We start from the raw sequence: 27,218 nt of genomic DNA, 5'->3' as shown, positions 1-27,218 counted from the left end.
TCGACGAATAAGTACATATTTCAAATAATCGTATTTATCATTGTGTCATTCCCTATTCTGTGTTCCATTTTTTGTGAATTTTATAGAGGAAAAATAAACAAATAAAAAGCTACGTTCAACGTGAAAACGTGTGTATCTATTCATTACACGGTGTATGTCGTAATATTATCGTAGGTTGTTTCCATCGATACAATCTCTAATTAGTCGTACAAAGAAAGATCGTTTGCTGTCAAACTGCGGCAAAGTGGAGAAAGCTGATATCACAAGATTACGATAATATTCATTGTGTTATCACTGTCATAGTGATGCACGTGAGGATCGTATTGCCTTGAAGCGTGATTTCCTGCCAATGAAACCACAGCACGATAATCTATTTCCTGTAACACGAAGCACGAGCGAAATAACGAGTGAGCCTAAACCCAAGAGAGTGCAATCTATAGAACGCTGATAAATATTTACTCGATGCTATGGATTGATACGTCCTATCGGTTATTGTTTTTCCGCCACTTGCTACGAATCACGATTATGATCCTACCGATATTTATGAGAAACTATACGATAAAACGTAGTAACGCAATTTTTGCAAAACCCGATCAAACGAAATACAATTGTTTACGATACAAGCGGTAACGTCGGATTCTCCGAAATTTAACGTATTTAACGTGTTTTTTAGAGGATAAAAAAAAGTTGAAAAAATTGCTGTAAGTACATCTATCAAACCTTATAAATATTCCGTAGCTTTCACCGACGCTGCAGGATAGAAGAACATTCGCCGAAACGAGTCCGCAATTGCACGGTCAGAAAATTGGTTTACATGGTGGAACCGTGCATCGCGACCACTCGATATGCCAATCCGTTCACGTGCATATAATCATCCGGTCGTCGTTGAAAATCTATGAAAACCCATGGCCAAGTTCCATCCCCGACACCGATGCAATATTAATAAACCGTACAAATCACCGTGGCTCAATTCCACGGTTAAATCCACCAGTATAGGCCATAGATTACAGCAATTGAGGCCGGAAGGTAGGAATGGAACGGAAGAGGGTTGGCGATAGAGAAACAGAGAGAAAGATAGAGAAAGAGAGAGAAAGAGAAAGAAAGACAGATACATGGGAAAGGCAACCGACGCAACTCAACGGTAGATAGCAGGAGGGGTGGCTCTGAAGTCGGGTCTGAAGTTGGGGAATAAGGAGGAAAGGAAAGAGCGTGGAGCTGGTTCGGAAGGCGAAAAGAATTCACGGGAGAAAACGGCGGCCGGATCGTGGGGAGAGGCTGTAGCAGCGGCACGGTGCGAGTGCGAGGAAACGTAGGACCACGTTTCACCGTACAATACACACACATACACACGGCCATATAGAAACTGGTGTAAAGGGTGCGCGATCGCGTGTACGCGCCGCTCACTCATACATCCTTTCCCTTCGTGGAATACATAGACCTCGCGTTTTCGCGTGTACGATCACGCAGACAGGGATACGGTCACACCAACGCATAGATTGCATACTTATGCCGGCACTGTGCACATAAAGTTAGGGCGGCGCGCGCTCTCTCCTTCGCTGCCGCACAAGAATAAGAAACACGGTAGCATACATAAACAAGGAGGTTGGGGATGCAGCAATTTAAAACGTACCCCGGAATTCCTCCCAACGGGGTCGTAGAGCGGCCCTCTATATTACGAATTCCTCCCTTCCCCCTGTGTACCGCCCGCCCTCTCCGCCGCTACTTTGCTTCTTCCATCTCGCTGCCCTCTGTGTCCTCTTGCATCTTAGTCGGAATTTCGGTCGTATAAAGCGAGACTATGAGCAACCATGTGCGTTAGCAACCACCTTCCACCGGAAATCGAGCTCGCCGTCTCGAAAAGTGGATTTCGGTAATATGCAATCTGTAACCTCTTTTCGGCTATATATTCGGCTGCAAGCGGTACCCGACGAGAACTTCTCGCCGTAACCTCGGCCTCCAGCTCCTTCCGGTATAATAGAATTTCTTTTGCGCGAACTCGTCGGCGATTCGTATCATACGAGATCGTTCGTTCTTTCCGCCACCTATGATACGCGTATTATACGATAAAGGGAGGAAAATATTTCCCGATAGATAAAATAGAGAAAGAGAGCAGTAGGACCAGAGGGAAGCAGACTTTCAGAAATCGATTATTCTCCGGCAAACCGAACAGGCGGATGTAACAGCGAATCCGGCTGTTGTCGCTAACTCGCGATCAGTCGAAGAAAACACGTGTTTCGTCAAAGAAAGTTTCGACCAAAGTCCCGTTAGAATATCTAATCGATTTCTCTCCCTAGTAGCTAAGTAACAACGAGCGTGCCGAAATTTCGCGCGAGAAGACTTGATCAGGCTGCTCGACTCTGACTCGAAAACTTATCCCGTCGCGTTGCCGTGCGAGTCCGAATCCTTTCGGGTTTAACGGCTATTATGCAGATCAGCGACCAGCCAACGAACCAACGCAACGCGCGGCTAAGTCAAATACCGTCAACAATGGAGAATCTGCAAGTTGCTTCATCGTTTCTGAATCGAGCGATTGACTGAACGGCGGTGTCGCCTCGGGCGGCTCTGTTTGCAGACATAAGGGAGCCGAGGCCCGGGCTGAACCATGAACGGCGAGTCGGGGGAGTTCAATTGGTGGCGGCAATCCTAGTAATGTACCCGTGGGGCTCTGTCAAAGTGCTTTCCAGAAGAGAACGACGTTGCATTCAGCATTCGGAAAGTTCATTCTTGCCGGAAGTGGCGGTGCTCGCGACCAACTAGCTGCATCCCCTGGCGAAGCTGCTCTCTCCAACGCAGCCTCTTCTGGGTTTCTCTAAAAAAAAAAAAAAAAAAAAACAAGTAATCCTGTGAATAAAAAGTATCGAGAAACAGAGAAAAGGACACGGCGAGAGAATCATAGAAATTACGAAATTGTAGAATGATTTTGACGAAAGATTAGATGGAAAAGTATCCGGATATTTGCTAATTTTTCACAAGGTCAATTATAATTAAAATATTACGAACAATTCGAATTGCAAGCGATTTTATTCTTCGTCGTTGTCATAGCTACGTATAATGGAATATTACGAGACGATTAAACCGATTTTTAAAAACCAGTAAGCAATAATAAAATCGATGTTTGTTACTGTCGAACCTTGCAGAGAATATTATCAAATTCTTGATAAGCTCCCTATCTTCGGATTCCTTAATGACTAAATTATAAATTTGGTTAAGAAGGGTCTTCTAAATCGATAGAAAGACTTGCCATGTTAATACCAACGGTGATTTGTACGTACGTATATATATATCTTACGTCTTTTATCGCAAAGTTTCACTTTTGTTGCAAACAAACAACATTTATATTCATATTTTCAGAAATTAAAATTTGTAAAATACAGTTTGATTGTCTAGATCGATACTGGATAAATATAATAAATAATAAAAAGGACTAAAATTAATTTGCCTTTGTTAACTATTAACTCGATGATTATGAAAGTCTGTAGTCAACGGATGACCTGATTAACGGATTAAGAAGAAAATTGTACAATATGTAAAGCACGAAGTAGTAAACGGATATGAAACAGAAGCTGGAGAACTTGACCCCAAAAGAAACGAGGAATGAAATAGGAATAGGAAATCTAATTGTTGGTTTGAATTGAAAGAAAGCCTTGCAACGTTTACGACGCGTCCAGCCAAGAAGGGGATTAACGAAGCTCGGAATCGTATACTTTTATCAAAGAGGCACACGCGTATCCCCGATAGTTGTTTGGGTGTTTTCACACCTCCATGCCCAGGGACTTAAGTTTAAAAACCGACGGCTAAATAATGTATATCACAGCGGCAACAGCCGGCGGTAAAACAGTTATAAAAACACTGGCAACTACGTTAGGATCAATTATTTAAGATGTACAGCTCCGTAAAGAGAGAGTAGACCAGTCGTAAAGGGGGTGGAAGAAAGTAACGCTTCTAGGACGAACCGGAAGGAAAGGGAATACAGGGGGTGGGAAAGGAGGTGGCCATCGCGGGAGTTATAAAGGTTGCAGTTAAAAGTTGCTTGAATTATCAAGGGACTGGCTGCTTCGAGACGGCGGTGACCGTTATTTTTGAGCTGTTGCGTATTGGAATTTGTACGTGAAAGTTCGCGTCATTTTGCTAGCGTGATGAAATTGTCAGGTAACAGTCAGGATGGAGAGAAATCCGTTGTCCATTGGTTACATCGCATCGGTCATAGTCGATAGCATTGTAGTAGACTTTTGAAAACGATCGAAAGTTAGTTGGTAGTGTCGCTGTATGAACAAAAAGAAACGTTTTACGTAAGATAGATAGGTAAAAATGCGAAAAACCTGTTAGACTCGACTAAAGGTGTAATCGTTAAGATAATCGACGAGCGATATCTTTTAAATTATCCCGAGGATAGAGTCTAGCGTTAATATATAAGGAAAATAAATTTTCAGCCGGCAGATTGATTCGTTTGGTTTCGTATAAAAATTATCGTCGTAACAAGGTTCGTAGTTTTCGTTGATTTCAACTAGGAGTGAATTACATTCTTTAACGCGACTAAATCGCTACTTGCGATTAGTGGTTAGTAGTGGGTAATGATCGCTTTAACTGTGATATCAGTATCGTTATTAACTGAACTGCGACGATCTCGTAATAGAAAATAGAACTCTGATTCTGAAATCAAAGATATCAGAATAGAGAATCAGGTATATGTATTATAGACTGTTTCGAGCTATAAACGAAGCCAGCTATTAAATTAAACTCACGAAACGCTTCTTCTTTATTATTACGATACAGGTACTCTTTTAAACGTTTAAGTAGTCAACTTCAGATAAAATCGGAAAAATTACCGCAATTCTTCTCTTCGGTTCCGTTTAAACAACTATAAATACTAAAATAGCAACAGGAAACACATGGCTGCTGATTTTGCCGATGAGGAGTCCGTTAGAGAGGATGAGAACGATTACGATGTTATAATTATAGGAGCAGGTTTAGCTGGTCTTACGTGCGCATATAACATTCTGAGAAAAGAAACTGGGTTAGATGTATTAGTCATCGAAGCAAATAGTAAATATTTTTCGAAATCAGAAAATATAAAGTCGGTGTTTGAAATGTTAAAAATATATCTTGATCCTTGCTCGATCTTCGATATCGGATATCTATGATTATTTTCAGCAAGTTGTTTTTATTATTAACCCTCCTTAAAGGCTATTATGGGTGGGAAACGTTAAAATTTACAAATTATCCTTGCTACCGATAACTTTTAAAAATGCCATCTTTGTTACAAATATATTTATTAGGCTTGTGTAAAATTAGGCGAGATAGGAGGCCGCATTTTACAAAAAAGCTTTAGCAATACTTATCACGCCAATTCCTTGCAAAAACATGTGACCGATCTAGTGAAGAGCTTACATATAAAAATTGATCAAGCATCTCGTAACGAGACAAAGAAAAAAGTACTGTGCACGAACGATACATGGTTTGAAATTTTACCGAAATTTTATGGAGCCGAGGTTCACGATTTTTTTCGAACGGTAACATAAATCGATATATCTGCTATACTTAACTTTAAATATTCGATATCTTATCACGAGCGATAAAATTAATCAAAGTATTTTACTTTGCTGCAGTTTCGATATATCATGCGTAAAAGTTTATTTTTCACTTAGATCGAAGAAAGTGTATTAAACTCAAAATTTAGTAATTATACGGAGAACGAAGAGGAAGCTAAGTATCTTGCCGAGACAAGTGTCGAACAACTACTACGTAAAATCGTTTATTTCCCGTATGCACGATCACTATGTCGAGCATATATTTGCAGCACATGCGGTACGCTTCTTTCAAATTTTTAGCAAAAATTACTAAACAATTGTATTTCTTTTTTTTTTTATAAAACATATAAATACGTACCTTTACATATGTATGAACGTATATATGTAGGTATAGTAGACGGAATAGCAAGTTTATTCGTCCTTTCTTAAAAGAGCATATCAAGTGTTATTGTAATATAAAGTCTATCAATAACCAAGAAATAATTTATTTACCCTATTTATTTATTAATATACGTCTATCTTTCACCAAAATGTTCAAGTACCTGTATTTGTACATTCTTCGAAATGTAAAGACAGTCGTGAAGGACGAACGAATTTATTACCGAAACGTAATAACTAAATAATAGTAAAATCGTAGTAGTGTAATTTGTAAATTTCAAGATGAAAAAGTAACAAGTAACGTAGTAATTACGAGGAAAGATATCTAAGATATCTAAGAAAATTCAAATTGAACAGAAAATGAATAAACAGTTTATAATTTTTCACAGCTGTAAGAGATCTCAACAACGTCTCAGCCCTTTGGTTTTTCGTTATGCTGAACGGAGCATCGGGTTTTTTAAATCGATTGAAAATTATGATAGGTGATAGTAATCGATATTTCGTGCAAGTAAGAGATTACGCTATACATGGAATTCGTATACGATCATTTTTGTAAGATGTATAGATATTTCAAGAAAATTACGATAAGTTATTGACCTCTGCTTGGAAAAAAACTCCTACCTTGATTAATTGTTTGCAATATTCGTATTGTGTTTCTGCAGGATGGTATGTGTACGATTACGCATACACTGTTAAAGAATATTTTACGACAGCATGGAGAAATAAGATGCGTAGAGCCAGTTAGTAAAATTACGTTCAATGATGATCGAGCTTATGTGTCTACGACAAGGAATTACTTCAGGTATACGTTTTAATAATTCAAAAATAAATATATATTTTTATAAGAAATCGATAATTGAAGGAATTGTAACGATGCAGGGGTAGCTCTATCTCGTGCGTATCTTTAGTGATAAATACATATACACAATGAGATAAATACACATTTTATGAACATATTTCGTATGCGATACGAAACATTTCTGAAAGAAACGAATCTGAACATGTACATAAAGGTTAAAAGGTATTTATACGTATATCGCAAACTTCGCAAAGACTATCAAAATATTTAAACAGTCTTACTGATTGCGTTATATAAAATAATAAATCATAACATTTTTGTGACACCATCTGTATTCTACTTTTCTAATTCTACTTTTAAGACAATTATTCCTATTGTAGGTATACCAATTCTTTACCAAATGTATGTTCGCAATAATTTTGATGTAACTTTTGTGTACATTTTCAAATTGAGCTCAAATTTTATCGATATAATAACGACAGTCGTATTTCATTACGCTTTACTAACGAAACTTCAAAATGTTTCGTATAACATAACACACACATACACACCCACAATAAGTACATATTACGTACATACATAAAGCTGTTATAACAAGTGTCGAAATCAGTTTAGCTTTAAGCACGAGTGATTAGTATCATTTTTTACAGATGCGAATTCGTAGTTATTGCGATACCTCCATCAATGCAGAGCAGTATCATTATCGAACCATCTCTCTCCTCAATAAATATCGAAACATTGTACACACCGGCAGAAAATGTGTTTTTCAATGTGTTTTATAAAAAACCATTTTGGAGATCTAATTCTACAAAGGATATTATCACCACTTGGGATTCTAGTAACAATTCAAACATCGTTTACGATGCAACTCTAGGCAACACGGAAGGAATCGTGTTCGCTGGGTTTCTTGCCGAACCTAATCTCGAACAAACACATAAGAGAGGACTGTTTGACACGTTGGAAGATTGTTACGAAACTGTCGAAGCATCGAGATTTTTACGATACAAAGAATACGATCAGTCGTTGATAAATGACGAAATGAAACCTGGTTGCCCTATGAGTGTCCTGAAGCCCATTTCCATTCAGGATTATATTAATCATACAGAAGCTTCTTACGAAAGGTACGAGGATGCTTTTAGGTATCAACGTAATCAAAGATGAAGCACATTCATTTTTACTGGTAAGGAAGGAACTTAATTACCACTCAGTGTGTCATAAGATTAGAAAATAATTAAGATCCAAAAATGGGAAAGGTTACGTCATAATTTTAGGTTCGTTAATTCGGTGATAAAAATAACTCCAAGTTTGTTAGTAGAGTAGTACCGCAAGACTGATGTTTAAAAATTGAATATTTCGGATCTATTTCGTATTCTATATATGTTTTTGACATACTTGGTTTACCATTTCTCTTAACGTAAAATATACGATATACCGTGTAACGATATAAAATGTTATTAATTTCTGCTTGTTATTGATAATTGAATTATTATACCTCTCGAGTAAAATGAACGCTGATTTGATAAGTGAAAAACGTATTCGTTTCTAATAAAACTTATCGATTTTGTAAGAATTTTCTTTGCCTCGAGCGAATACGCTATCAATTGGCCTGGAACGATAGACGGTGCGATCCAAGCTGGTGAAGTCGCAGCTTACGAAATTTTGTGGCGAATTAGACCCCAAGCACTTTCTTCTCGTGAAATGTCTCGTGTTGGGTATATACTTTATTTTATACCACCTGTACAAATAACAAACACACATTCTTTCTTAATTAACATTAGAACAAACAATTATCGTAATATTATTACGTATACCTAGCGATTAACGCGATATTTTTATACTTATACGTTAGATGTCTTTTTATTTATTTATTTTTAGTAATATGTACATACAATATGTTTTCGCAAAATCACTTTACGTAGAAGTTTCCTTCTTTGTTTTTCGATATAAACCGATTCGCACAAACCGATATCAATTAGGTACCAAACAATACTAAATGTAGTATCTACTTGATATAGAATCAAATAAGTTTTAATATTCAAATAAGTAATAATATTCTTTCTCAATTTTGCAGTAGCACCAAGATTAAAATAAAGGCAAGATCAGACCAGCCATATTCCTTGAAAATGTGTGTTTTACAATATCTTGGAATACTTCTTCACGTTGCTGTACTTGTCTCATTTTTAAGGATCGCTTATGATTAAACCAAGAAATTATTACTATAAAATAGTTACGATATACATATTAGAAGTTTAAGTTTTAATAAAATTAATCCCTTATCATACTGTATCATATTTTATTTGATTCTTCAAAGTACACTCTATAATAGGCACTAACAAAATTTTGCATACTTTTATGCTGAAAAATGTAATTACAACCGACCTAGATGCAGGGTAGTTCGTATCAAACATAAACTAAACAGAATTATAAGGAAATACGTACATACGTACGTATATATATACGTATATTACACATGTAAAGACGTAAACATAGAATATGACCCCCAACAAGAACAAGATATTATATTTACAATTTAGCATCATATATATCAAACGTAGTTCCATGTTCTTAGTGTTCCCGTTCGTACATAGAGTACAGTGGTGGATTAAAGTTAAAATGTACCATATTTTGTGAAAATTCATCAACCGCAGTGCAACTGCGACGCCAAACATTACGAAAACAAATTTATGTACCATACATTTCAATCCTTTGCTGTAAGTGATTTTTCTAATTAATTTTTTGGAAATTTGTTCTTTTTCTTCGAGTAAATGTTTTTTCCAAGATCGTGTATAGTATTATGAAATATCGCGCTGGCTTCTATTATCCTCTTCGTTCGATTAAATCAAAGTGGACACTTTTTTTTTTGGTAAATAATCTTATATCTCCGCTGTCTAACAATCGAGGCTGTATCTTATATGTAATATACAATAGATACATACATATATACGTTTGTTGGTACCATGCAATATCGAAAATATACATATTACCTAATTAATTTGCGTTGATTAGCGATCGTTCATATTGATTCGCAATGTCTCAAGAAGATACAAGCGAAGATGAGATAGGATTGCGGACACCGTCGTTCCTCAGGAAAGGATCTCGATGCAGTCGTGGTACGCCAGGTAACATCACAGTAACATCCATGCGTTGACATATATCAGAGTACATTAAGGACAATGTAATTGATTCTTTTATCAATTTAATTTGAAATCTTTGCTTCCATTATTTTCTTCTTTTTCATACTGTAAAGTTACTATTAGCAAACTGTAAGATTCTCATGTTTGTGGAAGAAATTATATTTTCATTTAATTCAGTTTCAATTTCCATAGTTTCATGATAATTAATATACGATATCAACATAGATTATGATCCATAATGAACATTATGATGCCCGTTACATTACAGTAACTCCATCATCTATTACGAGTTCGATAATACTCGGTCAAATCCCAGAAGAGGTACTCCGTGTTTGGAGTCAACTACCAGAAGCAATACGTTTAGATCCTAGTTTGGCAGTTTTTCAAAGGGAATATGATCGTGTTCATCAGGCTATGGAAGGAAGGTGGATATCCTTTAAACGTGCTTTGTTAAAGGAATAACATAAAAAAGCGGCTACTGCGATCATTAAAGCACATATCCCGTTACACATATTAGATACTATGATAGTTTGCTATTTTTTGATTATCGAATGATAATACGTTCTATGTTTTATATTTTTGATAGAGTTTACGTACATGTGTATTTTTTTGATATATCCAGCATTTGATTAGTTTATTTTAAAGAGTAGATCACAGAACGTGAACGTTCGAATCAAATAATAATAATAATCTATTGCAGATCTTTGGATGAAGCTTTGAAGAAAGACTGTCTGGTAGTAAATATGTCTCTTGGGACACAGTCTGCATTGCCACATAAGTAAGTGACGCAAGATCTTTCCTTTAACGTTTAAATTAAAATTGTAAAATATAGCGTAAATAAAAAACAGTATTTTTTATTAAAAACACCTGTTTTCGTAAATAGAACGTGTATATATAAATGTATTTATGGTAAATTTCAAGTACGAGAATTTATATGATAGAATGTATGTATGTATTATATTACGTAATATGGAAAAATATATAAAATGTCAGAAATAAAATACATATTTATTACGTCACTATATTTCATTTAATAAGTGAAGCGAATCGTTGTTTAAGTATTATTTCCTCGCCAAAAACAGTAATAAACACAATTAACTCAATACCAAACACAGTTGGAATATTTGCCCACGATAAATTATTTGGGATTATGATATTGTATATTAATAACGAGAATTAGTTTATATAAATGAATGAATAATATTTTTGTTGAATGTTACACGTAGAATGCAAAGTAAAACAGGCGATGAAGATGGGAATAACGATATTACAATTACACAAGGGACCAACGAAACGAAACCAAAGCTTTATCGTTATATCAAGTTAATCTTATTATGTTGCTGTTGGCTAATATTCACTGTAAGTAACAGTACTAAAACAAATTGTAAGTGTATTAAAAGACATTTCTATGATTAAGCTATGACTTGGAAAGAAAATAATTAATCGCGAAGATAAGTGTAATTTTAACAATTGGTGCAGTTTAGAATACAAAAATACATTAAACGGAGAAAAATATTTTTTATTTACGCAACTATATGTTAATATTCTGTGCATATCTACTGGTATTCGATTAAATAGATATCGTATAAGATTATTGTATTTTTTCATTCTAGCTAATACTGATAATTAAGAGCGAAAGGATCGAAGCGTTGCACCAAATTTCAATACCTAGTGGAGAAATAAAAAGTATCCCTTTCTTTACAATTTTGGTTAATTATTGAAGTAATTAAGACGATAAAGGCGTAAACATATTTTTCGAAACGCTGGATGGATAGATCATTGCATCGTACAATATTATTAAACCATTTCTATCACGAGAATGATCATGAATTAATTTTAAATTCAATTTCAGTATCGTACGAGAGAACGATTGTCACTGTTAAATTAATCTTTAAATTTTCGTAGGCTACAGAATGTTTGGTCAAGTTCCTAGTAAACATATCAATTTAATGATAGAAGGGTCATTACTTCCACCAATAAAAATGAAACCGGTAGAATACAAAAATGTATCTGATAGATATTTAATGGTATGGTTAGAACTACTCGTCGGTCAGGCAAATAATACTAATCAATTTTTATTAGGATCTGAAGAGATTAAGGTAAATATACGTATATAATTTAATTTACATGGCAGACAATTCTTATATTCTATACCTTTAACGAACCTTTTTTTTTTCATTTTTATCCGGAAACGCGTTTCTTTTTTAACTAAAAATTTCTTTTAATAATACATTCATAATACAGTTACAAATATCACGCTATATTATGTTTAATATCTAAATTGATACTTAAATAAAGAAACACATATTCGTTCTAATTCATAATCTTTCGCATATATAGAATATAAGTGATGTATGGATTTTACCAATACTTCCGGAGAAATTGATAGATATATTTCCTGGACAGAGGCAGCAAAAAATTTTTAATTTAGAAAATATCGACGAAAGGCACGTATAATAATCTCACGATTAAATTACTATTTATACTCTATGCTAGCAAATTTTCCATTACACGTAACGCGTAACTCGTCAAATTTGATTCAACGTTAATTTTATTCAATTTTATTACATAGTATCTAGTACGTATGCTTCCGAATATTATACAAATCTACTATTATATACGTATTTTATGTATCTTAATATTTTATATTTTACAGTACTCTAAAATACGGTGAGATATTAATTAAATTGAAAACAAATCTAGAATCCAGTTTTGCCATCTCTATTAGTTACGATTTATCGTCAATGAACAAAGATGATGGAATAGCGTATGCCGCAGCAGTCTTATTTGGATTATATATACTTATAATATTCGAGGTAATTAGCCACTAAGAGCTATCTATGCATTATTTAGTTAGTATTTTGATTTTTATTATCTATGCTTTTAAATGTGATTTAAATAATTCTAATTCACAATTGATTGGTATTCGTAGGTTGTACATAGAACTTTAGCAGCCATGTTAGCTTCGACTATGTCTATCGCGATATTAGCAACCATAAACGAGGTAATATAAGAAAAAAAAAAATAACGAATATTTAGGGAAATTTTTTAGAGAAACGCGAAAACGCGAGAAACGTTCATTATGGCAGAAATATTATATGTTAGATATTTTTCCAGAGACCAACTATGAATGAATTAATGTCTTGGATAGATGTCGATACATTAATGTTATTATTCTCAATGATGATAATTGTCGGCGTAGTCGCTGAGACAGGTGTATTCGATTGGTTAGCAGTCTATGCTTACAAGGTAACTTGCTTCCTTCGTCAAGTTTATACATCTTACATATATGTATACCCAATTAAGTATTAATATTGAACAACTGCATTGTTTTCCATTCGAAATAAATTACATACGCGATAATGTAATTCTATACATACACGTTCAATTTTCTAAACTAAAGTTTAACGTGTATTTCCATAAATGAGTAAGTATATGTACGTAATAAGTAAGTGAATAAGGCCCTTTGTTTCCGGATAAAATAAATTTGAAGATTTACTATATGCGTGTACTAAATCAATTCATAACGAAACACGTTCAAACTCTATTTTTTTGAAAACAAAGATATAAACGGAAAAATTGTATTCTGACATACTGATTGTTTTATTCATACTCGGTCGGTAATTAGCCAAGTAATTAGCGACTTTCACGGAAACGAATAATATGAGAAATATTATTCTACATTCTACATTCATAAAGAATCGCGTTATACCCGCTTGTGTATGTTATTAGACCGGAGCCTGTATCTACCTATATCTACGTATAACGTAATATCCAATATCTTTTCGTTGCGTACATACATATTATTATACATATATTGTACATATACGTATATCACTATTTGAAATATACTCCTAGAAATATAATTTCGTTTAATTTCTGTAGATAACTGCAGGAAAACTGTGGCCACTTGTAGGTACACTATGTTTCTTTACAACATTCGTTTCATCGTTCCTCGATAATGTTACGACAGTGATGTTAATGACGCCGGTAACCATTAGATTATGCGAAGTAATGGAAATAAATCCAGTGCCAATATTGACATCGATGGTGGTTTATTCTAATATCGGGGGTGCTATGACACCGATAGGCGACCCGCCCAACGTAATTATTACATCGAATCGCGATGTTATTAATAACGTAAGCATTACTTTGAATATCGATTTCTACAAATATTTCACTAAGGATCAAGTTACATCGGTACAATAATTTATTCGACTCAACTTTACTTTTAACATTGCTTTAACGTTTACTTAATATACTAAGTATATAATTTACATACAAATAATTTTTTGGTAACATAAATACCGCACTTTGTTGTTGTTTCTATACTCAGAGATAGGATCACGATAGTTATTATTTTATTGAATGGATAAATCTATCACACCGTTGTGAGCCAAAAAAACCTTTATTGCACGCTAGGCAATACTAGGGATAAAAACTTACAAATACTAGGGATAAAAACAAAGCATCTTAAGCCTATCGATTAAATCTATCGATTGTAACTAGGATTATCTTCTAGTTACTATTTCTTATAACTAACGCATCTGCATATGGGTGGCAAGCACGAACTCAGGTTGTCATTTTACAAACAAAGTATGAAACTGAATATATTACATTTAATTACGAATAAAATGAAATTGTAACTGTGAAAATTCACAGAATAAAATTGAAACATACTTCCTATTATATAAAATTAAGAATTATAATATTGATACATTTGATAACATTTAATTTGGTAACGTTGATACATAATATTGTTATTTGTTATTTAGGGTATCGATTTTAGTACATTCACAATGCACATGAGCATCGGTGTTATATTGGTAATACTTGTAGTTTTTGCTCAGCTGCGATTTATCTTCCGAGACATAGCTGTTCTTAAATTCGCCGAACCACGAGATGTACAGGTACGAACATTCTCAATTGTTATCTCTAGATTCTTGACGGCGGATTTTTATACGTCTAAATTGAAAAACATAGAAATGCACAGTACGCGTATAGCGTAATATACAAAGAAAGATATATGAAATGTCCGAAATACATACATATAAGCAGTAGTCGCTAAAATATGTATTTGGTATTTATTTAAAGGATGAAACAAACTTCTGCCTAGCTTTTATTCCTTCTGTTTCGTGAAAACACAAATTTGCATAAACATCCGCGGTCTAGTTATCATAAATAGGCTAAAAATACTTTAGATCGTAAACTTTTTACGTACTTTAACGATACAAAAACAAAGTTCGATTCTCATAGATCGCTAAAGTAGCTGAATATGAAAAATATCTAACGGGTTTCTTTATGCGATCGTTTTAGGAATTAAGGCATGAAATTGCCATTTGGCAAAGAGCTGCGGCAAGTTTGTCGAGTTACAGTAAAGACGAAAATTTAGTGAGGGAGACTTTGCTAAAAAAGGTTCAACGATTACTCTCGCAGTTAAAAAAAAAGCTAATTACAGGCAGTGTCACCCTTGAAACATACAAAACCACGCTCGAAGAACTTCAGGAAAAAGTAAATATCGACTATTTTAATCACGTATACGTACAGTATCTTTCTATTTCTTATTAATTTAAATTGTCATCTAATTGAGCAATGATTGTACAATCTATCTAATAATTATAACGTTTATTTTAGTTGATTACAATGTTATAGAAGAAAGATTTAAGCGGAAAAAAGACTTTTATAAGTCGCTAAATTTTACTTTAATCGCAATTTTATGTTACAGTATCCTATTCGAGACAAGTGGTTACTAGCGAAATCCGGATTTACGTTGATCTTTGTGATCACATTATTTTTTCTGCACAGTATTCCAAATCTGCACTTGTCACTAGGTTGGACCGCTTTATTAGGCGTTCTTTTGTTATTAATATTAGCTGACAGCGAAGATTTGGATGGTCTCATGGCGCGCGTAGAATGGAGCACTTTATTATTTTTTGCATCGTTATTTATTCTTATGGAGGTATAAAATACTTGGAAATTATCCATATACTTATACTATGATATTACTATATTATTACTTTTAGAACATTTTGTGAAATATGAGTATAAAAATGATATTTATAAAACGCTTAAGAGTAAATGCTATATCTATATATGTACATATACTTAAATACATACTGTTGCGTATTATCGACTAAAGAGCAACCGGTCAGGTGAAACCGATCGGTCGATATCGCGTACCTCGAATGACTTAACGTTCAAGGTGGAGGAGATGGAATAACTCGAGTGTTAGATTTAGATGGCACTTTATTTGTATTCGTTGTAGGCCTTAACCCAACTAAGTTGGGACTTTGTCGTCCTGTGTCTGCAGTCTTCGTTGCTTGTAGTTGAACTCAGTAAGGACTCTGTCGTCCTGTGTGTACTGTCCGATGGTTGAAGCTAAACTGCCGCGTACCCTTCCGGCTGGTCCTTGCCTGGGTTCTTCCTGGCCTCGAGTCATTACGTTTACTGCCCTGGGAGAACCGGTAATTCGGAATTTCCTAATGAGGAAAATGGGCCTGTCCGTGCCATAAACGGACGGCCAACTAAATTCCGAATACATTCCGAAACATACAATAGAAAAATAGGAAAGAATATCTTATGATAATAAAATTCCTAATTACCATTACCATTACCTCATTTACCATTTTTATAACAGAAGATATAAACATGATGAGTTTGATTATTATCTCTGATCTCAAATTTTTATATCAAGTAAATACTTCGAATAATTCTAACTTTTGTGCTTCAGGCATTATCGCGTCTGGGCCTAATTGCTTGGATAGGAAAACAGACAGAAAAAATAATCCTATCTGTGAATGAAGAGTCGCGATTAGCGGTAGCTATATTGCTACTGCTTTGGGTGTCAGCGTTCGCAAGTGCATTCGTGGACAACGTGCCCCTGTCAACGATGATGATAAGAGTCGTTACTGCTTTGGCTCAGAATAACGAACTGAAACTGCCACTGCAGCCCCTGGTATGGGCTTTAGCTTTTGGCGCTTGTATGGGAGGTAAAGAAATTTGCATGATAATCATTTTAACGTAATTAATAATAGTATTTGCAAAAATAATGGCCCATATTATTTAAAAATTGAAATATCTAATGAACATTCTGTTCAAAAAAATATATGATTACTTCTAAGGATTATAAAATACAGAAAAGCAAACATAGCAATTAGAGCAAAATGCCTTGAAAAATCAATACTGACGTTTCACATTTTGATTAAGTCTTTAATTTTGTGAAATTATTTTTCAATGGAAACAATTTAATTGTCTATCGGCTAGAGCGTAATGTAAAAGAAACTAATTTACCGATTTAACGGTATGACCATGATGTTCCTGCTATCATTGTCACGTTTTCTTGCAAAAGTGAAGAATTCAATACAGACGGATTTTATTGTGATTTATGTAGTTGAATGGATGGGAATATTTGCAGGAAATGGGACTTTGATTGGAGCTACTGCTAATGTAGTTTGCGTAGGAGTTGCGGAACAACATGGATACAAATTCTCTTTTATCCAATTTTTCAAGTAAGTGCGCTCCTATACACTTTCTATTTCTATACATAGAGGAAAATATATAATATAACAAATATAATATATATACATCTATAAATAGAGAGAAAATTTAATTACATGCTACATCATTTAAAATAAAAACTATTGATACACGTTAAAATAAGATATATATCGTTTCGTTACGAATTTTATAAATAAGTAATAATCAAATCGTTTATTTTTAAAAAAAACGTTGAAGTTTCATAAATGAATTTGTATCTTAATTCGTATCTTAGTCGATAGATCTTTGAAATAAAATACGTACGAAAATAATATTAATGATAATAGTATTATAATGTAACGATTATACATTATGATTAAGCGACTTGTTATATTTACCTCTACAGTTACTTTTTTTATACGTTTGATACGTTTCCGCTGCCAGCCGGTTCGGGTGCGTTGCTATTCTTTCTCTGTACCTTCTTGCACATCTGTTAATCTCCTCTTTGACCGTTGGTATTCCCAGGTCTTTCCGAATGTCCTCGTTTCTAACGTACCATGGCGCATTTGCTATTGTTCTGAGTATTTTAGATTGCATTGCCTCTATTTTGGTTATATGGCTTATTGCTGTTGTTCCCCATAGTGCTATTCCGTATGTCCAGATTGGTTTTATGACCATTTTATATATTTTTAGTTTGTTTTCTATGCTTAGTTTGGATTTTCGACTTGTTAGCCAGTAGATTTGTCTCCTTGCCATCTGTATTTTGTCTATTATTGCTTTAATATGCTGTTTCCATGTGAGTCGTGTATCTAAGTGGAATCCAAGGTCCTTGCCTTGTTTGTATTATGTGTGTGCCATTTAGTACAATGTTTGGTGGTTTCTGTTTTCGCAGTGTGAATGTAATGTGTTTGCATTTATCGGGGTTTGCTTTAATTTGTTTTGCTTGAAGCCACTTTTCTATTCTGTCCTACTGGACAAATTGTAAAATTGTAAAATAAATAAATAAATAAAAAAAAAAAAGCTTTTCTATTTTTGTGATATGGTCTTGTAGTAATGTAACTGCTGTTGCAGGGTTAGTGTGCCTGACTAGTACAGCTGTGTCACCCGCGAATGTCAGTATTTTGCTATTGTTAGTTGTTGGTATGTTGGCCGTGTATAATGTGTATAAAATTGGTCCTAGGACGCTTCCTTGCGGAACTCCTGCCTTGATTTCTTTAACTTCAGAGTATGTGTCTTTGATTTTTACTATGAAGGTTCTGCTGCTTAAGTATGATTTGATTAATTGGTACATCTGCTCCGGACCTCTACAGTTATTAGTTTATTATTACAGATATTTAATAATACTTTACTTAACATGTTGCATTTTGAAAAATTTGCCTAAATTGCGAATATTTATTTATTTATTAAATTCGTAACGTAAGGCTAATATCTGATATAAATATCATAATTTAACATTATACATACATATGAAAAAATTGATTTGACTTATATTTTAATCCGTTTTAATCGTACAAAATATCTATTAACTAGTACAATATCAAATACCGTATATTCTGATCGTGAATGATATTTCGAATTCAGATTGAATACTAAATCGAGAATAAATGTATATCATTTTCACAAGAGCTTGTAGCTAATTCATTCTTCGTGTTATAATAATTTAATTACTTCGCCAAATAATTTTCAATGCGTTTATTTCAGGGTGGGCTTTCCAATTATGCTGACGAGTGCTATGACAATAACCATGTACTTAATGATCGCTCACGTTATTTTCAATTGGAACGGATAATGTAATTGTTACTACTTATGTTTGATATTCTCGTGTGGCAAAGATATCAAAATTATTGGAGTCAAATGATCCCATTTAGATTTTTGCGTAATATTTGATGAATTAATGATACAGCAACGTATAAACTATATAAAACTCGGATAAATAAGCAATTATTTTATAATAATTTCACTCTATTTTTCATTTTATTCTAATTCTTTTAGTTATAAAAGATATATGAATATGTCGCCTAATATTGCCTAAGATAGATCTAATTATCTAAACAGATTTTAATTTTGTTAAGTACAGAAAATATAAACGTAGCTATAATATACGTAGCAATAAATATTCCACGTTAATGGTAGGTGCGATAAACCTAAAAACATTTGTAAAGTTCCATCAAAAAATGTTTATTGATATTAATTACGTACACTAAATTGTAAAATAAGTTATGTAATATTTAAAGGAACATTATTTTCTATCTAACAATGATTGCGATGAATACGACGTTTTAACTCAATCGTTTCAAATGATCACAAATTAATTATATTATTAATCACAATAAATTAATAATCTTACCTTTCCTTCGATTTCACCGATCTATGAACCGTAAAGAAGAAGTTTTTCGAAACGTTTTAACATTTAAATCGTTAACACTATATAAATTAGTCATATTAATTAATGAACGTCATGAATGCATATAGTGTTCATACATATATATACATTGTGTAAATGCTATATTTTCGCTTTAGATAGACATTTGTTTTATTGCTTTTTATTATACATGTACAAATCTAACTTTTCTATTCGAGAGATGAAAATCTAACAAATTATAGGAATTGTATAATGAGGGATTTCTTGTATTCAAATGAAATTAATCATAAATAAACATAATTGAGAATAATATAATTAACTATGTTTGGCCAACATACATATACTTGTATGTATACTCTACTTCATATAATATTATTATATTATTACTTTAAATTTTTTAAGTTTAATTCTCCTATTATTATCAGACCTAAATATAAACAAAAGATTCGTAAAAAATAAATATCATGCATACATTAATGTACGTCTTCGCTAATTTTCGAAAATTTTCAATTCCGATTTCGATTTTTTGACCCATTGCTCAAGCAAAATATATATATATATATATATATATATATATATATATATATATAAGAAATAATAATCACTGACAATGATGATTACGATCTAAATATGTAGGTGTATAAAAAGTTGAAGGAACTTAACGTGACGATATTTTTCTACGGTTAAGTATTTTTAAATGTAACTTTCGAATTTTCGATCCATTAGTTTCAGCTGCACGATACATGCTAAACTGAAACCCTGAAATTTTAGCACACAACACGTACTAAGCAGTCGAACGTAAACGTAGTATGTAAAATAGTTCATTTATGAATATCGGTCTACATTATGTATTACGCGCTATACGGTAGAGTAAAATCAACATTATAAAAACGAAACAGATATAGAAATTAACGTAAGTTACAATATCGATGTAAAGGCGAAATCAAATATTTAGATATGAACGTTTACATTTTACGCAAATGGTTGCATGCAGCCTTCGGATTTCCGAGGTTCCCTAAACTTATCTACATGTTGATTCTTAAAATTACGTTTACTATCAAAATTAAAATATTTTACAATACAACTTAAATATATTATCTTAAACGTTACTGTATATGCATATGCAGGGCCGGCGCAAGGCAGGTTCAGCGCGTTCACCAGAACCCGGCCCAGCAAAAAAAAATTGATTACGTACATGATTACCATTTATCCTAATATCAATCATAATACTCTAATTAGACACGACGTTTCTTAAGAAAATAACTTACTTAATTTAAAAAATTAAATAATCTTAATTAAAATTAATTACATGCAACGATGATAATGCAAATTGATCAAACGTTTGCTTCTTCTTAATTACAATGAAGATATAACGTGTCTATGGAATTCTTCTTGCTTGTTTTAAGAATTTATAACAGATGTGAAACTATTTATGATGTTTCAAGCATGTTTTTATTATATGATATTTTAATTACTTTACATGACAAAAATTTATTCACCCTTAAAACCTCTGTTAAGTCCAAAGAAATCATTGACAAAATTCGTTAAAAATTTTGTGATACACATATATTTCAATAATAGCAAAACGAGTAAACTGTTATGAAAATCATGTTTTTAAAAGAAAATTAGTTTGTATTCTAAACAAAACTCATTTTAGTTTGAATTAACATATCGATTAAGTTTTTTATTTCATTACATATATCCATATAGAATTGCTTAAATACAATACAGAATACGAACTTCCTTAAAAACATCATTTTAACACGATTTAGTTTAATGGAATTTACAATTTGTTCAAAATTATCACAATTTGTTCGGCCAATTACATATTAAAGATAATTTAAATCAATATGAATACTATATCATCTATATGTTATATAATAGGAATTATAAAAAAAAATTAATGTTTCGCGCTACATATATCTATAACAAATCACAATTCGTTACATTATTACAATATTACATTATTATCGTAGAATGTTCGATCACCATTTGTTGTTCAAATAAATATTTACAAAAATATTAATACGCTGTATTAATGTTTGTTTGTTTATCGATCTAACTAGGCTTTTAATCCTTTTTGTAACCTCAAATTTCCAAGCATATCAAATGCATTAGCGATCTTTTAAATATAGATATAAACTGATTATGTTTACTTCTGATTATTAAAATAATTCGTTCTTACAATTTTCCAAGTATAATTAATAGTTTTATTTCTTTCCCTTCACGATAATGAAATTACTTTATAATGCATTAGATATTTCATTAACTATTTATAAATATATTTTAACTTCATATACATATACATACATATGTATAAGTCTACAACAGCTTCCCTGTCACGAATACATATTCCAAATTCATTGTGGCTAATGGAAGAATGTAAAATACGCAATACATTCTTAGCACTATCGATAATTATCTGTAATTTCATTCCCCTTCTTAAAATATTCATTTAAACTGTTATATGTATATCATCCTAGATCACGCAAAAAATATTTACAATTGTAATCTAAAAAAATTGGAGAATCACAGCAACAAATGGGACATATTTATTATGTACTTATGTAGTTTTGCATTTTCTTATGAATAACAATTTCTTATTTTATTTCTAAGTAACATTATTAATAAAATACATTAAACGAAATTAAATTTTTTGTCCCCGTAAAACCTTTCAATTGATCTTTTGTGTCTCTCAAAACATAAAAAATATTAAATGTCATAATACCTTTTTGGACATTGTCAATTTATACTGATTAATTTTCTATAAAGATATTACAATTTTCAATTTTTTTGGAACAAAAGGTTTCGAATTTTCGCATTATCAAGAAATCTCAGCACTTGTGCTTTTCTACTGTACAACTGACGAAACTGAACGATTATAATGACGAAACGATTATAATGTTTATAGTAGATACAAAAGCACTCGGCGATTATTTTGGCATAGTCGATTTGGTAAATCTCGGAATGCCTGAAGCAATATTATGGACTTCATATGAATATGTTCTGTTCGAAATACACAAATTCTTATAAAATATTTATACATATTATACTTAACATCTATTGTAACATAACATATGACTTACTAAATTGTTGAATGTTAATCAATTTCTTATGAACTACCGTTTATATCGCCCCTTTATTAACTGTAAAGCTTTTGCCATTAGTGGTGCCTTTGTTTTCTTTGCTATATCAATGAACAATTAAAAGAAATTATGTTAAAATATTACAATATTTTCGAACATTATTTTACTAAAAAACAAAACTCAATTCTATATTTTATATGCTAAATAATAGTTCTCTACACATTTACTATGAGAGATAATAAATTTTTAAAAATTAAAATCATTGCAATGTGCACAAGGTGATGCATATAGAAATAGCCCCATCTGGATATCTCAGCTGCTATTAATGATAGGAAAAAATGCATGAGATTAAACTTGCTTGGCATCGAAGGGTACATAATCTGATATCAATAGCTTTTTAATAATGCACTAGCAATGTATTATTAGATAAATAAATCACCGGAATGTCCGATCACTTCCTAAAAGTAAACTATTTTCATAGTCATAGTCATCAGTTGACCTTCAACTATCTTCAATGACCTTGAATCACAGGTCATTATACGCGTCTTAAAAGCTCTATAGATGGTTACGTAGAAAACATCATTCCATTCAAAAAAACGAAATTAACCTCCATATGTCCTTTACGTGTCCATCTACACGATCATCTATATCATCTATTTATTATTTACATCAGCTATTTACATCAGAGTATGTACCCCTCGACGCTGAGCAAGTTCAGTCTGATGCATTTTTTTTTATCACCAAGGGCAGCCGAGATATTCAGCTGGTCTGTTTTATATGCCTCAACCATGCAGGATATTCCATCGTATATACATGCATAATATCTTATAAAATATGTCAGTAATTTATCATCGTGTATAAAAATACTTACATGGTTTTGTACGTGATACAGGTGGTGATGGAACAGAAATATTTGTAGCAGCTGTTGGTCCTCCACCACTAATTAATTTCTTTTTTATAGTAGATGCAGTATTAGGTACAGAATTTGCAGTGCCATATTTAGCTTGCTTTTTAAGAACATTTCTTGGAGGTTTAACAACATTATCTACATATGCAAGTTTAGTGGATCTTACTGGTACAGATTTGTCTATTGATTGTTTTATATTAGCTGTAAGCGTTTTCAATTTTGCTTCTCGTTCGTCTAAACATCGCTATTAAATAATAAAAGAATATGAAATAATAAATACGAAATAAACTAAGATATTACAAATAAGGAGAATTATTCGTTTTAAATCTACCTACCATATACATCTCGCGCCATGTTTCCATTTCTTCTCTTTGTTTATTTCTAAATTCGCGATTGCAGTGATATTTCCATAATTTATCTGTGTCTTCAACCAAATAGGGATTATAATGTTCCAACATAAATAACTGATCTGCTGTTGCACGTTCAAGAACAGGTTTTATAATATCAAAAGGCACACCACCAGTAAATTCAAGTGCTACATATAACAAATGAAAGAAATACTTAGAGAATATTTTTATAGAATGATCGCTATACGTCATTTCATAAATAAGTCATAGGTAACCTACCATCGATATTCTCTATCAATACCCTTGTACATATCTCAAACAAAGTTGGTACCGTTGTATAACCAGATTTATTTCCTGAATATACTTTTGTCCTTTGCAATTAAAATTAAAATTAAAAATGAACATATTGCTTTCATATGTATATATCTTCATAGTAATACAAAACATACCTTTGATTTTTAACATACATTACATCTGTAAGAGCTTTGTCTTCTTCTTTGCGATAAACAGGATTAATATATGGCAGTGGCTTGTAATTAGGGCTAATCTCTGGTAATGTAGATGCCAAGTCTACACTTAATGGCTCTAACTTTATATTTGTTGTTAAAAGAGATGGTGTCTATAATAGAAAATGTGCATTATGTTTATATTTATATTACTATATTATATACTGTAATGTAAGTAATATAATGTTATTAATTATATAGCACAAAGTACCTGTAAAGTATCACTTGTTGATTCACTTCTCGCTGCTATCTTTTTATTACTTGCAGTTGATTGTTCTGCTTTGAACATTTTTGCTGTACTTGTATTTGGAGAGTTGTTAGTACGTTTTCTGGATGTCTGAGCCATTGTACACATACCCAATGCTTCTGCAAAGCTAGCACCTGTATACAAAAAAACACTATTTAGAACACTTTTCAAAAATAATGATTTAAAATAATAAAATAAAAGAACTAGTTTATTAAACAAATAAATATTTTACCGGTACTTAATTTGCTGAATATTTAAAAAATTATAAAATGGATATAACAGTGAAAGATATAAAATATTATACATATTAAAAACTATATATAAAAGATTCGTCTTTTTTTGGTAATGTTAAATAAAAACATTTATAAACAATATATTTATAAACTAACCTGAATGACAATCTATTCCTTCGTCTCCATTAATTTCTTGCTTCATTTTTACCAAATCCTTCGATTCTTTTGATCCATGTTTTAAATGCTTCGAATCTGTATTGTCTTTATTTTCATGTTTGTCTCTCTCATTCTTATGCTCCTTTTTCTTACATCTATTTTTGCTTTTATTATGATGTTTCTTACAAGAGGAACTGTGATGTTTTGATGTGGAAGAATCCTTATTAGAATGCTGATCACTATGTTTAGTTTCATCTTTATTATGATTTGTATGTATATCAGTTTTATATTTCTGTTTTTCATATTTCTGTTTTAATTTACAACTAGATGAATCAGTCCGATATTTGCTACAGGTGCTCTTTGATTTCTCATGAGAGTCTTTCTTTTCATGCTTAATTTCAGTTCTAATTAACGTGTCTTTATCCTTAGGCTCTTCTTTTATTTTAACTGAAATTAATATGGTACTACTACTGTGCTTTTCAGAATTATAGGATACATGAGATTTACTTTCATCACTGTCACTATCTGAAATTTTCCTTCGTTTACTTTCTTTGTTCATAATATTTGAATCATCACTTTTGCGTTTATGAGCCTCGTCGCTACTTTTGAGTAAGTTACTACTATCCATATGTCTATTAGAATGTTTTTCTGTGTTATTAGACTTACTATGACTACGATGTTTACAACTGTGAGTTTCATCTTTCTTACAGGCACTTTTAGTATCCTTTGAAGATTTTTTATCACTTCCCAATTCATTTTTATGGCTATGTTTAGTTTTATCATGCTTTTTTTGTTTCTCTAGATCACTACTTGAAGTTTTAGCAATATCACTATTATTTATTGACTGATCTTCAACAGATTTCAATTTGGATTCATGTTTAGAAGTATATTTATTGTTGCATGCCATTTCATTCTTTTCTGACTTATGCCTATGAATATGTTTTCCACTTCCTTCAGTTTTATGCCTGAAGAATTAGTTAAATACATATTTACTTAAAAATTAATAAAATAAAATGAAATAAAATAAAATAAAAATACCATTAGAAAGAAAAAGATATTATTATGTTTAATATCGTAAGAAATATCTTGCATCTTATAAAATGAATTTTTATATTTTATTTCAACATTTAACTACTACATGCTACAATATATAATGTTGTATATACAACATATCTATTTCATACATTAAGATTATATAAAAGTCATATTTCTTTCTATCATACCTTTCAGGACTCTCCTCAGGTTTTGGAGACTCACGGCTGTCACTGTAGCTCTCAGGTGCATCAGGAACACATGCTTCATCTTCATCTTCACCTTCACTAGTTCCTTCACTAGCAACCATTGCTTTCCATTTTGCAACAAGCGCCTTAGCAGCATCTCCTATACCACCATCATATTTCCTCAAAGCATTTACTGTGCGTCCTACACCAGTTTCTTGAAGATGCTGTACCGTTACAGGCAGATTAGATAGTTTTGAAATACAATGAAGTATCTGTAACACAATTGAAATAATATATTATAGCCAATACATTAATTACGACCTACTATCCTGTCAAACAATTATAAATAAAATATAACAGGAAAAAAATATTATAGCTGTGAAGACCATAATATATGAAGCAATTTAAAATTAGCACAATTTTTATTATAAGAACAATACCATACAAATATATAAATGCTAAAATTGATAGAAATAAAATTGATGTGAATCGTGTTTGGATTTCATTATGAGGTTATAATTCAACGATACTAATAAAACTGCATCATCGTATACGATGAAGAATATAGAAATTAGCGTACAATACATACCCTATCCTCGTTATCATCACATTTTTCAATATTTCGCTGGTAATGTTTAATTTTATCCACTACAGACATTATTGCGGCTCCCAGCTGCTAATTGGCGTCGCCTGGTAAAATCCATCTGTTCATGGATTACTAGTGAAGCACAAACTAATATACGATACAGTTAGTCAGTTCAATGCTCATCTGTGTAGACCAATCAGATGATGGATAGAATCAATATGGCGTTGTACTAACCAATAAAATATAGAATAGA

At 32.2% G+C, this 27,218-nt stretch overlaps 3 protein-coding genes across 5 annotated transcripts; 2 read left to right on the top strand and 1 right to left on the bottom strand.

The window, feature by feature from the left end:
• Nucleotides 1–2,694: 2,694 nt before the first annotated feature.
• Nucleotides 2,695–27,125, bottom strand: LOC117242802 (transcription elongation factor B polypeptide 3). 3 transcript variants are annotated; one of them, XM_033509739.1, is made up of 10 exons: nucleotides 26,969–27,125; nucleotides 26,383–26,651; nucleotides 25,160–26,124; nucleotides 24,735–24,904; nucleotides 24,467–24,636; nucleotides 24,297–24,388; nucleotides 24,006–24,205; nucleotides 23,635–23,914; nucleotides 22,768–22,864; nucleotides 2,695–2,814 (listed from the first exon to the last, which is right to left on the bottom strand). In XM_033509739.1, the coding sequence occupies exons 1-9, from the start codon at nucleotides 27,035–27,037 to the stop codon at nucleotides 22,797–22,799; spliced, it is 2,283 nt and encodes a 760-aa protein (XP_033365630.1). In that variant the 5' UTR covers nucleotides 27,038–27,125; the 3' UTR covers nucleotides 2,695–2,814; nucleotides 22,768–22,796. The 3 variants fall into 3 exon arrangements, with proteins under 3 accessions (XP_033365630.1, XP_033365631.1, XP_033365629.1); XM_033509740.1 differs by lacking the exon at nucleotides 2,695–2,814 and adding an exon at nucleotides 21,077–22,703 and having other exon boundaries at nucleotides 22,764–22,864; XM_033509738.1 differs by lacking the exon at nucleotides 2,695–2,814 and adding an exon at nucleotides 21,077–22,685 and having other exon boundaries at nucleotides 22,765–22,864.
• On the top strand, nucleotides 4,890–7,866 carry LOC117242781 (amine oxidase [flavin-containing] A-like). The gene is made up of 4 exons (XM_033509706.1): nucleotides 4,890–5,043; nucleotides 6,296–6,414; nucleotides 6,569–6,708; nucleotides 7,356–7,866. Exons 1-4 carry the CDS (start codon nucleotides 4,890–4,892, stop codon nucleotides 7,864–7,866), a joined length of 924 nt encoding a protein of 307 aa, XP_033365597.1.
• LOC117242801 (P protein-like) lies at nucleotides 9,002–19,802 on the top strand. Its single transcript, XM_033509737.1, has 18 exons — nucleotides 9,002–9,416; nucleotides 9,712–9,824; nucleotides 10,108–10,264; nucleotides 10,540–10,617; nucleotides 11,066–11,198; nucleotides 11,453–11,525; nucleotides 11,745–11,938; nucleotides 12,180–12,286; nucleotides 12,496–12,655; nucleotides 12,772–12,843; nucleotides 12,957–13,088; nucleotides 13,725–13,979; nucleotides 14,615–14,749; nucleotides 15,156–15,350; nucleotides 15,565–15,798; nucleotides 16,570–16,828; nucleotides 17,254–17,347; nucleotides 19,017–19,802. Exons 2-18 carry the CDS (start codon nucleotides 9,734–9,736, stop codon nucleotides 19,102–19,104), a joined length of 2,457 nt encoding a protein of 818 aa, XP_033365628.1. The 5' UTR covers nucleotides 9,002–9,416; nucleotides 9,712–9,733; the 3' UTR covers nucleotides 19,105–19,802.
• Nucleotides 27,126–27,218: the final 93 nt, after the last annotated feature.

The sequence above is a fragment of the Bombus vosnesenskii genome, unplaced genomic scaffold (assembly GCF_011952255.1).
Source record: "Bombus vosnesenskii isolate JDL3184/JDL3185 unplaced genomic scaffold, Bvos_JDL3184-5_v1.1 scf7180000016279, whole genome shotgun sequence".
In the NCBI taxonomy this organism is placed as follows: Eukaryota; Metazoa; Arthropoda; class Insecta; order Hymenoptera; family Apidae; genus Bombus; species Bombus vosnesenskii.
The sequence above is the reverse complement of the archived record's forward strand: the minus strand, read 5'-3'. Positions and strand labels throughout refer to the sequence as shown.